Source organism: Oncorhynchus keta, chromosome 24 (genome assembly GCF_023373465.1).
Source record: "Oncorhynchus keta strain PuntledgeMale-10-30-2019 chromosome 24, Oket_V2, whole genome shotgun sequence".
Taxonomy (NCBI): domain Eukaryota; kingdom Metazoa; phylum Chordata; class Actinopteri; order Salmoniformes; family Salmonidae; genus Oncorhynchus; species Oncorhynchus keta.
The window spans coordinates 48,578,621-48,596,277 of NC_068444.1; the positions used below are offsets into that span (position 1 = coordinate 48,578,621).

At 44.2% G+C, this 17,657-nt stretch overlaps 1 protein-coding gene across 1 annotated transcript in view; it reads left to right on the forward strand.

Moving 5' to 3' along the window:
• The window catches only part of LOC118357665 (rho GTPase-activating protein 44), a 115,213-nt gene that overhangs the window by 82,400 nt on the left and 15,156 nt on the right, over window positions 1-17,657 (forward strand). Inside the window, 15 exon segments of the mRNA XM_052478412.1 lie at window positions 7,338-7,377; window positions 8,955-9,074; window positions 9,173-9,249; window positions 9,662-9,773; window positions 9,975-10,051; window positions 10,903-11,014; window positions 11,126-11,194; window positions 11,428-11,509; window positions 12,004-12,131; window positions 12,226-12,337; window positions 14,979-15,060; window positions 15,224-15,304; window positions 15,927-16,040; window positions 16,300-16,391; window positions 16,654-16,834. Of these exon segments, the coding sequence (XP_052334372.1) occupies window positions 7,338-7,377; window positions 8,955-9,074; window positions 9,173-9,249; window positions 9,662-9,773; window positions 9,975-10,051; window positions 10,903-11,014; window positions 11,126-11,194; window positions 11,428-11,509; window positions 12,004-12,131; window positions 12,226-12,337; window positions 14,979-15,060; window positions 15,224-15,304; window positions 15,927-16,040; window positions 16,300-16,391; window positions 16,654-16,834 (1,479 nt within the window).

The following is a 17,657-nucleotide window of genomic DNA, read 5'->3' on the forward strand; positions in this document are numbered from 1 at the left end:
GAAGAGTTGCTGCTGCGCCTTCTTCACGATGTTGTCTGTGTGGGTGGACCAATTCAGTTTGTCTGTGATGTGTACGCCGAGGAACTTAAAACTTACTACCCTCTCCACTACTGTCCCATCGATGTGGATAGGGGGGTGTTCCCTCTGCTGTTTCCTGAAGTCCACAATCTCCTTAGTTTTGTTGACGTTGAGGGTGAGGTTATTTTCCTGACACCACACTCCGAGGGCCGTCACCTCCTCCCTGTAGGCCGTCTCGTCGTTGTTGGTGATCAAGCCTACCACTGCTGTGTTGTCCGCAAACTTGATGATTGAGTTGGAGGCGTGCATGGCCACGCAGTCGTGGGTGAACAGGGAGTACAGGAGAGGGCTCAGAACGCACCCTTGTGGGGCCCCAGTGTTGAGGATCAGCTGGGTGGAGATGTTGTTACCTACCCTCACCACCTGGGGGCGGCCAGTCAGTCAGGAAGTCCAGTACCCAGTTGCACAGGGCGGGGTCGAGACCCAGGGTCTCGAGCTTGATGACAAGTTTGGAGGGTACTATGGTGTTAAATGCTGAGCTGTAGTCGATGAACAGCATTCTCACATAGGTATTCCTCTTTTCCAGATGGGTTAGGGCAGTGTACAGTGTGGTTGAGATTGCATCGTCTGGGCGGTAAGCAAATTGGAGTGGGTCTAGGGTGTCAGGTAGGGTGGAGGTGATATGGTCCTTGACTAGTCTCTCAAAGCACTTAATGATGACGGAAGTGAGTGCTACGGGGCGGTAGTCATTTAGCTCAGTTACCTTAGCTTTCTTGGGAACAGGAACAATGGTGGCCCTCTTGAAGCATGTGGGAACAGCAGACTGGGATAAGGATTGATTGAATATGTTCGTAAACACACCAGCCAGCTGGTCTGCGCATGCTCTGAGGGCGCGGCTGGGGATGCCGTCTGGGCCTGCAGCCTTGCGAGGGTTAACACGTTTAAATGAGTTACTCACCTCGGCTGCAGTGAAGGAGAGTCCGCATGTTTTGGTTGCGGGCCGTGTCAGTGGCACTGTATTGTCCTCAAAGCGGGCAAAAAAGTTATTTAGTCTGCCTGGGAGCAAGACATCCTGGTTCGTGGCTGGGCTGGTTTTCTTTTTGTAATCCGTGATTGACTGTAGACCCTGCCACATACCTCTTGTGTCTGAGCTGTTGAAGTGCGATTCTACGTTGTCTCTATACTGACGCTTAGCTTGTTTGATTGCCTTGCGGAGGGAATAGCTACACTGTTTGTATTCGGTCATGTTTCCGGTCACCTTGCCCTGATTAAAAGCAATGGTTCGCGCTTTCAGTTTCACGCGAATGCTGCCATCAATCCACTGTTTCTGGTTTGGGAATGTTTTAATCGTTGCTATGGGAACTACATCTTCAACACACGTTCTAATGAACTCGCTCACCGAATCAGCGTATTCGTCAATGTTGTTGTTTGATGCAATACGAAACATATCCCAGTCCACGGTGATGGAAGCAGTCTTGGAGCGTGGAATCAGATTGGTCGGACCAGCGTTGAACAGACCTCAGCGTGGGAGCTTCTTGTTTTAGCTTCTGTCTGTAGGCAAGGGAGCAACAAAATGGAGTCGTGGTCAGCTTTTCCGAAAGGAGGGCGGGGGAGGGCCTTATATACGTTGCGGAGGTTAGAATAGCAATGATCCAAGGTTTTACCAGCCCTGATTGCGCAATCGATATGCTGATACAATTTAGGGAGTCTTGTTTCCAGATTAGCCTTGTTAAAATCCCCAGCTACAATGAATGCAGCCTCAGGATATGTGGATTCCAGTTTGCAAAGAGTCAAATAAAGTTCATTCAGAGCCATCGATGTGTCTGCTTGGGGGAATATATACGGCTGTGATTATAATCGAAGAGAATTCCCTTGGTAGATAATGCGGTCGACATTTGATAGTGAGGAATTCTAAATCCGGTGAACAGAAGGACTTGAGTTCCTGTATGTTTTTGTGACCACAACACGTCTCGTTAACCATAAAGCATACGTCCCCGCACCTCTTATTATTATTATTATATTATTCTTACCAGAAAGATGTTTGTTTCTGTCGGCGCGATGCGTGGAGAAACCAGCTGGCTGCACCGACTCCGATAGCGTCTCTCGAGTGAGCCATGTTTCCGTGAAGCAAAGAACGTTAGTCTCTGATGTCCCTCTGGAATGCTACCCTTGCTCGGATTTCATCAACCTTGTTGTCAAGAGACTGGACATTGGCGAGAAGTATGCTAGGGAGTGGTGCGCGATGTGCCCGTCTCCGGAGTCTGACCAGAAGACCGCTTCGTTTCCCTCTTTACGAAGTCGTTGTTTTGGGTCGCCGGCTGGGATCCATTCCGTTGTCCTGGGTGAAAGGCAGAACACAGGATCCGCTTCGGGAAAGTCATATTCTTGGTCGTACTGATGGTGAGTTGACGCTGCTCTTATATTCAGTAGTTCTTCTCGACTGTATGTAATGAAACCTAAGATGACCTGGGGTACCAATGTAAGAAATAACACGTAAAAAAACAAAAAACTGCATAGTTTCCTAGGAACGCGAAGCGAGGCAGCCATCTCTGTCGGCGCCGGAAAGGGTATGCACCATATTCTGACAAATTCTTAATCTTTTAGACATATTTTTGACGCTTGACGCATCGCAAGTCCCGCCTTTCCCATCTCCTCATTGGTTTTTAGGAGCAAATACCCACATGGGTGATTGAAAGATGAACTGAGGTCCACACTCCAGTCAAGAGAACTGTAGCCTTCTGTTCAGACCTACACTGACTGTAGGTCTATAACCTCTCACCTAGCCTTAATATTAACTCATGCACAATTAAGCATTTCTTGCTGTAAAATTATACACCAAATGTAGGCTAATTAAACTGGAATCTTATCAGAAACATGTTGGGTCGTTTTCTCAGCTTTCTATTTTCTTACAACCGGTCAAACTGATGTCATTTGGACATTTTGCACAGAAAATCTCCCATTCTTTCAGAGGTAGGCTATTACATTTTCTCCCCGGTCCCTAGAAGTCTTGGCTCCGCAAAAGATGCAGAGATGACGGAGAACTTTTACCAATGTCAACTAGATTGAAGCATCCATTCGATTTATGACATTACTCTGGTGAGCAAGGGTTCATTTAGTCTTCCAGGGAAACATCATGACAGAAGAGAAGCTGCATGTATCTAATTATAGACAAGTTGACTAACAAATAGCCTACCAAGATCTTGGAAATTCTGAGCAAACGTATCTAAATCAGGCCAAAATAAATCCTGCACCCCCTGTCAAAAAGTCGTTCCTCCGTCTGACTGTAGCCTACTGTGCATTTTCTATTCGAGTATTTAGAGAAGCCTCAGACCCTACCTGGAAAATGACTGTCAGTGTGTGTAACTGTGTGAGCAAAAGAGAGAGAGAGTTCCAATGTTGGCCGTCACAACAATTGACTTATTTGTAATGCACTCATTAAACCGTTCCTGTGTTTGTATGAGGGAGTCATTAACTCACGGTTTAATTCATACGCTGGAGTAAATCTCATTCAAAGTCCCGTCCATCAAATGGCTCAGGGATTGAATCCAAGAATAGAGGGACCCCGCCAGATCCATATATATACCGTTCTGGTACCCACTGATATGCCCTCAGGTTTACATCCAAGAAGAAGTACAGAAATGATTGATGATTGTTTATAAATGGAGTTACATTGAAACTGTACTATAATGTACTCTTCACGCACCCACTCACCCCACCCCTACACACCTTCACCCACTAACACACAGCTTTATTTGCTAAGTGTTGAAGTGTGTACTGCAGAAGACCTAAGCAGAAGACATAGGGAGCTACACGCTGCTACTCTTAGCCAGAGGTGGGACCAAGTCATTGTTTTACAAGTCACAAGTAAGTCTCAAGTCTTAACACTCAAGTCTCAAGTCAAGTCTCAAGTCCTAAACTTTGAGTTTCGAGTCCTAATCAAATCATAATGTGCTTTTCACCAAATGTAATACAATTTCATATTTTTAACAAGAGTAATAGTTATTATATTACATTTATGCAAATCATAAATGCTTCTATATATTTATTACTTTCCAAATAAATGTTATATTTCCATGGAAATACATGGGTAGCCATGAGAAAGACCCCCCCAATAGTGATCGACTATCGAGGATCGCTATGGGGCGCACTGTGTGTGTGTTTACAGTAGGCTAACATATGTCAATGGCTTTAGGAACAGCAGTGACATCAGGCAGGATTTAGGCTACCAACTGCCTAGCCAGTTGTAGCTCAATCTTGGGTACAATGATCACGTTCCCACATTGACTGACTGTGTGGAGGCTCATTAATTTAATGTTACGTTAGCCTACATGCTACACTGGTAAAGTTATAAATGATATAGCTGTCGGCTATATTAGCCACGACTTACCGTTCTTTGTGCAGCTTCAAATGTTGAACAAAGTTGGAAATTGTTGCGCCTTTGCTAGTTGCAATCCGTCTTCTGTTGATACAGCATCGTCTTTATATCCGAAAATAATAATTTGGGGTAATGTCTTTCCAAGGACATCTGAATTCACCCACCGACGTTCCTCTGCACTGACACTTTTTCTCAGCTGGCACAATTTGATTGGCTGCTGTTCGATTCATACTGTAATCCGTTAAAAAAAGAGTTGATGCGCTGCACACTTTTTAAAATGACATAATGTTTAATATTTGGGCTTGGTGAGGGTATCTGGTGAGGGTATCAAGTAAGGTTGAGTCAAAAGGCTCAAGTCCAAGTCAAGTCACGAGTCATTGGTGTTAAAGTCGAGTTGCAAGTCATCATATTTGTGACTCGAGTCTGACTCGAGTCCAAGCTATGTGACTTGAGTCCACACCTCTGCTCTTGGCACAGAAAGGCTGCTGCAGATGGAATAAAGACCAAGTCTCTGCTCCAGCCTCTCCTGTTATTCATCACCTAGATCAGTGTTTCCAAAATCCAGTCCTCAAGTACCCCCAACAGTACGCATTTTTGTTGTAGTCCCGGACAAGCACATCTGATTCAACTTGTCAACTAATCATCAAGCCCTCAAATAGTTCCATCAGGTGAGTTTGTCCGGGGCTACAACAAAAATGTGTCCTGTTGGGGCTACTCGAGAACTGGAGTTGGGAAACACTGATCAAGATCGATACCCAGGGCCTGGCGAGCTAAGAATAGAAACAGCCTGTTATAGAACCGCTGCCATAGGAGTTGAACAATATAAATGGGCACTGGCTAGGAGCCTGAGCAGTAGTCCCATCCATCAGATCTAGATCTATGCTTGGCCCCTCATCACCCTCATTGTGAGTTGCAGCTGATCCCTCTGCAGAAATACAAGGCCATTCTGTTTTTCTCTGCCTGTTCTCTCCTATTATGTTCTATTCCTGTCAGGGCACGGATACAGTGAGCCAGAGAGAGGAGCTGTTAGAGGGGGTGGAAGTGAGGGAATAGGTGAGAGAGTGAAAGGAACTGACAGTCAGGTCTCATTCCTGTCCCCCCTTCCTTCTGACTCTCTCGCTCTCTCTTTCCCAATCTCTGTCTCGTTTCTGTCATTGCCCGAAACCAGTCAGTGTGCACATGTTTCCTCCCACACTCTGTGGGTATGTGGAAGAAAAAGCTGCAGGTATCTAGGAGCAGGGCTTCACGCAGAAAATGCAATTCTCAGTAAGTTTCTATAGCCGCTGGCATTCAAGGGTTAGGATGGAGTGCTTTCTCAATTGCTTGTTGGAGAAGGTAGGGGTTGATAGTGACATAGTTAACATGATCTGTGTGGTTTGGAGTGAACTAGAGTTAACTGTGATGTTGTATTAGTTAGCCTTTGTGTGAATGATATCTGTGAGACCAATACATCACTTGTATTGATAGTAATAAAAATGTATTTGTAAAGTGCGTACATTACACATAATGTATGCACTGTGTCCATTTTGGGCAAATAATACCTCAGTGCTTTACCCGAACTGCCATGTTACTAGTGTTTACTTTCACATTAAGTACGACTCTGCTGTTAAACCGTTTTGGACAAGAGTAGGCAGGGGTCAAGCTCCTATCTCCATCCATTCTATTGTTTTTTGAGTCTCTCCCTTTTCACACATGTATTTGGGTTTTCATGTCCAAACCCATGCAGCGTGATAAATGCAAAATATTTGGTCATGTGTCAAGTGGATGTAGACGGGAGGGGTATTATATGCCAGCTGAGCCTAAATGCTGCAATTGTGGTAGTGAACAAGCACCCGAATCTCTGAAGTGTCCTGTTAGGGTGAAGGAGACGGAGGTGGTAAGAATAAGGGGTGTCCAGTATGTCTCCTATACGGAGGTGGTGAGAAGAGTGGCAGAAAGGAGTGAAGTTGAAAAAGAATGGCAGTAGGGCGTATAGACACCAGATGATATTCCTTGTCAACAGAGGGATCCTGACATTTTGAAGGCGGACTTTGTAGCGTTTACTGTATTGGTTATCAACTGCACAGCACAAACGGAGAATCAGCACAAACAAGGAATCCTGTCGATGAATGCTCCGTCCTCACAGGCATCTTAGCCTGTTCAGGAATGTAATTAGAACTGAGTGACTGAAGGAGTGGGATGGTTTTCACATTTGTTTTGCATGATATCGCCCCCCCCCCCCTTGGAAATGAATATTTTTTGTTTCAATACCTCGTACAGTAATACACCAATAGCTGTAGTCTGCCATAAAACCTTAAAGAAGAAGAAATAGGCAGAGTTTATGACGTTGCGGCTGAGATCTCCCTCAATGTAAAGTGAACATTCCTGGTATATGGTTAGCTCAGCGCCTGAAAATGCCATATGTTTGTGATTTTTTTATTTATTTATTACTCTACCTTCACTGGGTTATTTTGTTTATTCACCTTAGTGAATACATTCATGCTCATCCTAGTGATCTTAGCAACCTCATTCTCCGTTATACCAAAGTAACTGACAAAATGGCAAACGTAGCTAAAGTAAACAAAGGAACTATGTTTGTGGTACAGTATTGAGCAATATTCTGTGACCGTGAGTGATGAGGGAGTGGGTGACGTAATATGTCAGATTTCTATTCACTACACACCATAAATGTCCCAAATGGAGCTTGGCCTAGTTTGTTCGCTACTCAGAAGAATGTTACATTTTTTTCTTTAGCACACTGTTTAGTAAAGTTATCCTTCCTGTTATATGGTTAGGTCAAGGGATTATCAGGGAAATGAATTATCCAAATTAAAATGCTCTCTAATTACGTTGATTCATCGGTACGTGCATACATTTACCAATTCCCATGATAACTTGTAATATAATGTCTCCCCAAATTCCCCATTCCACCCTAATCGTCTCTGTTTCTTCATCTACATCGCAGAGCGGAAAAAACAGAAGTATTAAGCGAAGACCTTCTACAAGTAAGAAATTTGTAAAAATGTAATTTTGTGTGTGTGCATTTATGTGTGTGTTTGTGTGCTTATAAAGGCCTAATATACAGTACCTGTCAAAAGTTTGGACACACCTACTCATTCAATGGTTTTTCTTTATTTGTACTATTTTCTACATTGTAGAATAATAGTGAAGACATCAAAACTATGACATAACACATATGGAATCATGTAGTAACCAAAAAAGTGTCAAACAAATGTTATATTTATATATTTTATATTTGAGATTCTTCAAAGTAGCCACCCTTTGCCTTGGTGACAGCTTTGCACAGTCTTTGCATTCTCTAAACCAACTTCACCTGGAATGCTTTTCCAACGGTCTTGAAGGAGTTCCCACATATGCTGAGCACTTGTTGGCTGCTTTTCCTTCACTCTGCCGTCCAACTCATCCCAAACCATCTCTATTGGGTTGAGTTTGGGTGATTGTGGAGGCAGATCATCTGATGCAGCACTCCATCACTCTCCTTCTTGGTCAAATAGCCCTTACATAGTCTGGAGGTGTGATGGGTCATTGTCCTGTTAAAAAACAAATGATAGTCCCAACTAAGCGCAAACCAGATGGGATGGCGTATCGCTGCAGAAAGCTGTGGTAGCCATGCTGGTTAAGTGTGCCTTGAATTCTAAATAAATCACAGACAGTGTCACCAGCAAAGCACCCCCACACCATCATACCTCCTCCTTCGTGCTTCACGGTTGGAACCACAAAATGCGGAGATCATCGCATCACCTACTCTGCGTCTCTACAACGTAGAAATAGTAAAAATAAAGACAAGTCTTGAATTAGTAGGTTTGTCCAAACATTTGCTGATACTGTAGGTCTAGGACGTGTGTGTGTCTGTGTGTCTGTGTCTGTGTCTGTGTGTCTGTGTGTCTGTGTGTCTGTGTCTCTGTGTGTGTGTGTGTCTGTGTGTGTGAACTGCAAGTAGGTCATACCTCTATCCTGAATGTGAAACTCTATCCCTAAGAGTATACTATGTGTGAAATGAGTGTCGAATTCCCCAAGGCAAAATTCATCAGCAATGGGAGACAAAGTCTGAACATCCCCTCTGATTTACTGAGGGAGCCTGTTTGCCGTCTCTGTTCTGCTATTTCATTCCAGTTCTTGCCACTCCTGTCATTTGGCAAACGGCAGGATTGGAATGTTATGTTAGCTAAAAAGGCTGGTGCCCAGACTAGGCTACTGGCTATAATTGCTACAGATGAATGAAGTTGTCAAGGGATGTGACATCGGTTCCACTGGATGGATTTCGGATGAGTGTAGCTGTGTAGGGAACACTTAAGTCTCAAAGAGCACACTTACTTGGCACACTTCAGATTACCTGTGTGTGTGTGTGTGTGTGTGTGTGTGTGTGTGTGTGTGTGTGTGTGTGTGTGTGTGTGTGTGTGTGTGTGTGTGTGTGTGTGTGTGTGTGTGTGTGTGTGTGTGTGTGTGTGTGTGTGTGTGTGTGTGTGTGTGTGTGTGTGTGTGTGTGTGTGTGTGTGTGTGTGTGTGTGTCTGTAGAGAGATGCCCAGCTTACTGAGCCCTGTCCTACTGTCTGTCCATCAGGTGGAGAAGCGGCTGGAGCAGGTCAAGCAGGTGTCCCACAGCACCCACAAGAAGCTGACCGCCTGTCTGCAGGGCCAACAGGGGGTGGATGTGGAGAAGAGATCTGTCAGATCGCCCTCGGTCAGTCTGCCTGTATTTTTCTTTTTCCTTCTTGTAATGCTGACATTGATATGACAGTAGAGTGTGGTACATGTTCTCCTGTTCTATTTTCTGTGTAGAAAAAGCTACCCCTCACAACACTAGCACAATGTCTGGTGGAGGGAGCAGCAGTGTTGGGCGACGACTCGCTACTGGGGTGAGTGCACACACAAACAGACACAAATACACTAACACACATACATTAATCTCCTTAATTACAGAATGATCATCTGCCACATCCGTCATGGGATTTTTTAAAGTGTGCTGACATGGAAAACGTGGAAGTGTCACCCAGTGAACCAGGCCCGATTCATGATCATGACACATGATCAACAGCAGAGCGATTATTACGGTCATTGCTAGTGAAGACTGAGCTCTTTATTGTATTGCATCAGCAAATTTTAACAGCATATAACACTTTTATCCATTATTGTGAAGGTGTGGACTTTGCCATAGTGATAGCACATACAATAATACCACACAATTTCTAGTGAAATGAGGTCTGGTCTCGTTTTGTGTTCTAATTGGCTATGTGCTATTTTCTCTGGCCTCTCATTGGCCGGTTGCAGGAAGATGCTGAAGCTGTGTGGTGAGACACAGGAGAAGATGGCTCTGGAGCTCATCCTGTTTGAGTTCACCATTGAGAGAGACGTGGTGGAACCCCTATACGAACTGGCGGAGGTACTTACTGTAGACCATAACAACCATCATCTGTACCATGGTCATGAACGTCACCACTGCAAATGTATCTCACCTACAAAGCTACACAAGCTGTGAGAACATGATTCCTATGACAATTGCCCGTGTGTCTCTATCCAATCTCTCACACTACAGAACAAACCAGAGTAAAGTGTCTTTGTTTTATGATGTGATTTCACTCAGGTGGAAATCCCCAACATCCAGAAACAAAGGAAACATTTAGCAAAACTGGTTTTGGACATGGACTCGGCACGCACAAGGTACGAGCTGCTGACTGACAGTGTGTGTGGGTGTCTGTGTCAGTATGTGTGTGAGAGGTGAACGGGCCTCTTTACAGCGTTCCACATGAACGTCAGTTTGATCGCCCATATTTTACAGTGAGGATCTAGGCGTGGCCACATTCTCCACCCCTCAAATACTCACCTCATCATACCCCTTCACCTTATTAATATACACCTCACATTGGCTCTCCACCTCACCTTGGCTCTCCACCTCACCTTGGCTCTCCATGGATCTTCTTTCCTTTACCAGGTTTTCCTTTTACAGTCATGCTTCCAGCATAACTCTCCAATGCCCTTCCCGTATTCAGGACTGTGGCTCAGGGATAGACTGCAACCACAGCCTCTACCTCTGTGCTGAGTCTGACCCATACATATTACACACACATTAGGGGCCAAGACATTGGGGAAATGTAATGCATTTTCCTCACAGAGCTCCTGCAGTTTCTTCTGCTGACCCAAATGTGTGTCACGTTTTTTCCCCATCACCCTGCTGTGTGCATTGAGCTCCCCTGGCAGCAGTGGACATTATCTCTGCTCTGAGACTCAAACCTTTCAGACACATACAAATAAATCAGAGAGAGAGGGGGAGAGATACTATGGACAAGTGAGTAGGATAGAGAGGATAGAGAGGAAGGCAGACAGAAGGACAGGCAGGCAGACAGATAGACAAAGACAGACACAGACACAGACAGACTGGGAAGTGAACAAGTGCACACTTAGGGCATAACGATAGAGAATTGCGAAGCAGCAGATGTCTATATGTTTGCATAGACTTAAATGTAATGCATAGGATGTGTAACCCCCCCTCTTTCTTCCCCTCCACCCCTCAGGTTCCACCAGTCCTCCAAGTCTGGTATGTCCAGCAACGTGCAGCCAGGGGCCAAGGGCGAGCACCTCAGGGAAGAGATGGAAGAGGCAGCCAATCGAATGGAGATCTGTCGAGTCAGTCTACATCTCCTTTTCCTCGCTCTCGTTCTCTTTCCAACGCTCCTCAATATGTTTTCTCTGAAATTGCTGTTTATTTTCTGAAGTTATCCTTTTGTATTTTTCCAGGATCAATTATCAGCAGACATGTACAATTTTGTGGCCAAAGAAATTGACTATGCAAGCTACTTTCAGACAGTAAGGACTGAACGGTCTCTCTCTAATAGCACTCACTATGTCTTCATTGAGGTACAAACAGGGACATAGAAAATACACTAATCTCTCTATTTCCCGTCTCTCTCTCTCTCTCTCTCTCTCTCTCTCTCTCTCTTACTCTCTCTCTCTCTCTCTCTTACTCTCTCTCTCTCTCTCTCTCTCTTACTCTCTCTCTCTCTCTCTCTCTCTCTCTTACTCTCTCTCTCTCTCTGTAGTTGATAGAGGTGCAGGCAGAGTACCACAGGAAGTCGTTAGAGCTCCTTCAGAATATTCTGCCTCAGATCAAAGCCCACCAGGGTGAGTCTGTCTGCCCAGTGCCCACCCGGCCCTCACTCATTATTACACACACATTATGCCATCTCTGTCCTCATTCAACCCTGCAGTAGGAGCACTGGTGCACATCTTCTCTCTATTCATCATGGTTGGTCAATTCCATTTAAATTTAGTCAGTTCTGGAGATGAATAGAAATTAAATTTGTGAATTTGAATTTGAAAAGGGCCATTTCGTTTTTTTTTTATGAAGACGTTTCAATTCATGAATGGAATTTCAATTAACTCACAGAATTTCTGTAGTTTAAATAGAACTGAACCCAACCCTGATATTCACAATGCACCCATATCTGTGGTTGCAGTATGCTTTTCGTTAACTTTTTATGTATAATTTAAAGTCAATAGGGACTGCTCAGAAGCTATATATATATATATGTGTGTATATATGTATGAGGCAACCTTAATAATAATCCGATTAACCTGCTGTGTAACCTTGGTGCTGTGTGTGTTGGGGTTGACAGAGACCTGGGTGGAGAAGCCGTGCTATGGGAAACCCTTAGAGGAGCACCTTGCTCTCAGCGGGCGGGACATTGCCTTCCCCGTCGAAGCCTGTGTCACCATGCTGCTGGAGTGTGGCATGCAGGAAGAGGTCATTGTGTATTCCACACTATCAGTATGTCTTCCCATTACCAAGTGACAACATACTGATTAGCCTAATCTCCTGTGTCCCTGTCCCATTCCAGGGCCTGTTCAGAGTAGCGCCCTCGGCCTCCAAACTGAAGAAGCTCAAGGCGTCTCTAGACTGTGGGGTGATGGACGTGCAGGAGTACTCTGCAGACCCTCACGCCATCGCAGGTGAGTTGGCAACCCAACACCCCCAAATACCTCACTTCATTTCACTCTGCACTGTATTATCATGGCAGCTGACATTGTCACGGAGATCGTTCCGAATCCTGCCCCTAGTCCGTTCGGGTTATCAAGGGCTCCCTGTCAACCTAAGAACTTCAACTTAGGTCTTGTCTTATACACAGCCTTCTTATGATCCTGGCTGTGTGAGTACCTGTGAATACACAGACCCTGAGTTAGCCTTGAAAAGAATCCTCTCTGAATCCTTTTCCATGTTCATTTCTATTGATTCCATGTCAACCAGGTTGATACACAGAACCAGCACCAAAAGGAAAGCCCATTTGCAACCCTCTCCTGAGGGGAGAGTAGTACCAAGGCGGATTCATGTCCCAGTTTAAACACAGCAGAATCAAGTCAACAGCATAGTGCTTTCTAACAAAGTGAATAACATTTTGAAAATGTTTTATTGTCACATACACCGGATAGGTGCAGTGACATCTATTGTTTTACAGGGTTAGCAATAGTAAAGATGCTCCCTGGAGGGATTCAAACTGCTTTGCGTTTAATGTGTTTATCGAGTGCAGATAGACACACACTGCCATGCCTACACATACAGTTGAAGTCGGAAGTTTTACATACACTTAGTCATTAAAACCCGTTTTTCAACCACTCCACAAATTTCTTGTTAACAAACTATACTTTTGGCAAGTTGGTTAGGACATCTACTTTGTGCATGACACAAGTACTTTTTCCAACAATTGTTTACAGACAGATTATTTCACTTATAATTCACTGTATTACAATTCCAGTGGGTCTGAAGTTGACTGTGCCTTTAAACAGCTTGGAAAATTCCAGAAAATGATGTCATGGCTTTAGAAGCTTCTGATTGCTCAAATGATGTCAATTAGCCTAATTGGAGGTGTACCTGTGGATGTATTTCAAGGCCTACCTTCAAACTCAGTGCCTCTTTGATTGCCATCATGGGAAAATCAAAAGAAATCAGTCAAGACCTCAGAAAAAAATGGTAGACCTCCACAAGTCTGGTTCATCCCTGTGAGCAATTTCCAAACGCCTGAAGGTACCACGTTGATTTGTACAAAGAATAGTACGCAAGTATAAACACCATGGGACCACGCAGCCGTCATACCGCTCAGGAAGGAGACTGTTCTGTCTCCTAGAGATGAACATACTTTGGTGCGAAAAGTGCAAATCAATCCCAGAACAACAGCAAAAGACCATGTGACGATGCTGGAGGAAACAGGTACAAAAGTATCTATATCCACAGTAAAACGAGTCCTATATCGACATAACCTGAAAGGCCGCTCTCAGCAAAGAAGAAGCCACTGCTCCAAAACCGGCATAAAAAAGCCAGACTACGGTTTGCAACTACACATGGGGACAACAAGCATACTTTTTGCAGAAATGCCTTCTGGTCTGATGAAACAAAAATCGAACTGTTTGGCCATAATGACCATCGTTATGTTTGGAGGAAAAAGGGGGAGGCTTGCAAGCAGAGGAACACCATCCTAACTGTGAAGCATGGGGGTGCCAGCATCATGTTGTGGGGGTGCTTTGCTGCAGGAGGGACTGGTGCACTTCACAAAATAGATGGCATCATGAGGATGAAAAATGATGTGGTTATATTGAAGCAACATCTCAAGACATCATTCAGGAAGTTAAAGCTTGGTTGCAAATGGGTCTTCCAAATTGGACAATGATCCCAAGCATACTTCCAAAGTTGTGGCAAAATAGCTTAAGGACAACAAAGTCAAGGTATTGGAGTGGCCATCACAAAACCCTGACCTCAAGCCTATATACAATTTGTGGACAGAACTGAAAATGCGTGTGCGAGCAAGGAGGCCTACAAACCTGACTCAGTTACACCAGCTCTGTCAGGAGGAATGGGCCAAAATTCACCCAATTTATTGTTGAAAGCTTGTGGAAGGCTACCTGAAGTGTTTGACCCAAGTTAAACAATTTTAAGGCAATGCTACCAAATACTAATTGAGTGTATGTAAACTTCTGACCCACTGGGAATGTGATGAAAGAAGTAAAAGCTGAAATAAATCATTATCTCTACTATTATTCTGACATTTCACATTCTTCAAATAAAGTGGTGATCTAACTGACCACCACTGAACTGACACCACCACTGACACCACTGAACTGGCCACCACTGAACTGACACAACATTTTTACTATGATTAAATGTCAGGAATTGTGAAAAACTGAGTTTAAATGTATTTGGCAAAGGTGTATATAGTCTTCTGACTTCAACTGTACACTCTACAGACAGAATGGTGGCACCGCTGTTGTGGTTTCCTCTGTACCGTCAGAATGCAAGGGACATCCTGAAGTCCTGGCCCATCCTTCACATAAAATACATCCCCAGGAGAAAAAGTTGCATTAGAGACCTACACCCCCCCCTTCTCCATCTTTCTGTGTCCGTGTGTTTTATGACGTGTTTCATCCTTTGGCACTGACGTCTTTAGGCCTGACGTCTTTAGGCCTGACGTCTTTAGGCCCATTTTACAATTTCTTACTCTCTTACTTCAAGCTCTCCCTCTCATTTTCAAAACACACACCACCCTCATCCTCTCTGTTTATCCATCTAACTTGCACTCACCCTCCTATTGTTTCATCCCAACAGGTGCTTTGAAATCCTACCTACGGGAACTCCCTGAGCCACTGATGACCTTTGAACTTTATGATGAATGGATCCAAGCTTCTAAGTCCGTATCAGTTTGTGATGGTGCCGCCATTAGTTGATGTTTATTCATTGTGTTTGATTCCTACTCTATGCTGCCGATTCTTTATTTACTTGAAAAGTATGAGATCATTGGATGTGGGGTTTCTCTTTCACGCTAAGCTGTTATTTTATGGTTTGTCTGGCAGCATTCAAGACCAGGACAAGAGACTCCAAGCCCTCCTCACAGCCTGCGAGAAGCTACCCCTGGCCAATGGCAACAACTTCAAGTGAGTCGCCCTATCTGTGTTCCGCTTTTTCTCTGTCCCGCACCCATTTCACTCTCTGGTCTTTCTTGGCACTTGCCTGACCATTAAATGATTTCCGTTTCAATCACCTTTCACTGTTTCTATCCTTCGCTACTCATTTCACATCAGCAGTTGCACTGAACTGGTGAAGAGTTCATCATAGCCTTCAAGCAGCCAGAACTGGGTGTGCTTTCTGTGTTTTTCTGTGTTGGCTGCTTGATCAAGGATAGCATCATGGAATATTGGTTGCAGGAGCTTGACGTATGATCAAAAGGAGTGGGAGTAGAGGGTGTACGGGTGAAACAGAAATCCAAAGGCTGACAGTCTCCGGTGCTTGTCAGTGTCATCGTTGAATCTCACTTAATGGGCTTATTTTTTTAGGTTGTCTTCTTTTGCGAACACCTGTCAAACCTGTCCTTGTCATAGCCCAATTGAAATGAGCTGCCTGGGGTTCTGTCTGAACAATCAGTTCATCTTAGATGAGCCAGAAAACAACAATCTGTAGGATTCAGAGATTTGTCAGCCAATGCAGTATACAGTACACGAATGATCATGATCGGAAAAAAACGTAAACGTATTGTTATTTTAATTGTTTCTTTTTCAGGTATTTAATCAAATTCCTCGCCAAGTTAGATGACTACCAGGATGACAATAAAATGACTCCTGGGAATATTGCAATAGTCTTGGGTCCCAACCTGCTGTGGACAACGCAGGAAGGGTAGGACCTCACCTATCTTTAACACACTATTTAGTCATACCATAGAGACTATACATCAAGTACCTTTTTAAAAATAATTTCCTGGCCATTGATAGTGACTTAAAGAGATAAAACGGTCCAAAAGAAATAATACTCATATGTCCAAGGTTCAAGTTAATAATTGCCAGTGCTGAACAATTGCATTGAATTCACTGTCTGGCAATCGCTCTTCATCAAATTAAACTAACTCCTCCATATCTCTTCCTCTCCATCCATCCAGGAACATTACAGAGATGATGACCACTGTGTCCCTGCAGATTGTAGGCATCATTGAGCCCATCATCCAGCACGCTGACTGGTTCTTCCCTGGAGGTGAGAGAGGACACAGTGTCTGTTCAGCCTCTGTAAGCCAGAACCGCCTATCTCATCCATTAGAATGTAATGTCCCTGTATCACCCTCTGTATGTGGGTAAATGGAAACCGGCACCTGCTCGTACATATACAGTATGACAGTCAGTCATCTTAAGGGGCCGTAGGAGACCTATTCACAATTTTAAGAATCAGTTCTTATGACGGGATACATGTTTATTGTCACAAAAGTAATTGCCTCACCTATCGCTTTCCTCTCTCTCAGAGATTGAGTTTAATGTCACAGGAAACTATGGCAGCCCGGTCCACACCAACCACAACGCCAACTACAGCTCCATGCCCTCTCCGGATATGGACCATTCCGATCGCAAGCACAATGACCAGAGCCGACGTCCGCTCAGTGTGGCCACTGACAATATGATGCTAGAGTTCTATAAGAAGGATGGGTAAGAAGATCCGACTCGTGTTGTACCTGTCTTGCCCTACCTTTTCCATCTCTCTTAAATCCCTCTTTCCGAAGTCAACTACCTAAACGCCTGTCTTCCCTTAATGTTCTTGCTGGACATTCTTAACTGGAACATGAACCATTGGACAACAAGGATTACTAGTGGTATTGGTTATTGCTGTAGAGTTCAGAATTAAGAATAGTTGTGTTGACATGTTAATGAGAACAATGGGCCTTTTGAGGTATGGATGAGCCGATGAAAGCTGATGGCTTGATCGACTAGTGAGAGGTTTGAGTGTTTTGTGAAAGCTATATGCCTTTAGATATAGCATCATGCCACCTTTCCATGTCAATAGTTTTTGTTTCTATAATAATATAACTCTGTACACCCAGTGAAAAGGAGAGCTTAGTAAAGAGTTCAGTCTGGGTGTGAGAGGGGTGGAGAGAATGTCACTATATTATTCTTCATCTTGGGTGAGAGCGACAGATAGAAATGCACTAAGACAGACAGAACAGGGAGCTCAGAGAAATATGTTGGTCTATGGTGGTGCAGTAAGCAGTCTTGTGCTGTACGGAGGATTTGTTTCAAGTCAATCATGTTTTCTCTCTCTCTTTTCAAATGACCTCCCTGTTCAGCAGACGTCTGAGTCCCTCAGCTCATGGGCCACGTAAACCCAGCTAATTAAACTTGGCGAGGACTGTGTTGGGACCAATCAATAGAGCGCTGCTCTCATTAGAAACACACGCCCCTCCAGATGGAGCAGGAAGATCAGGACAAGGAGCATTCGGCCCCCTAGTACAAACTGAGACCAATGAGGAAGTAG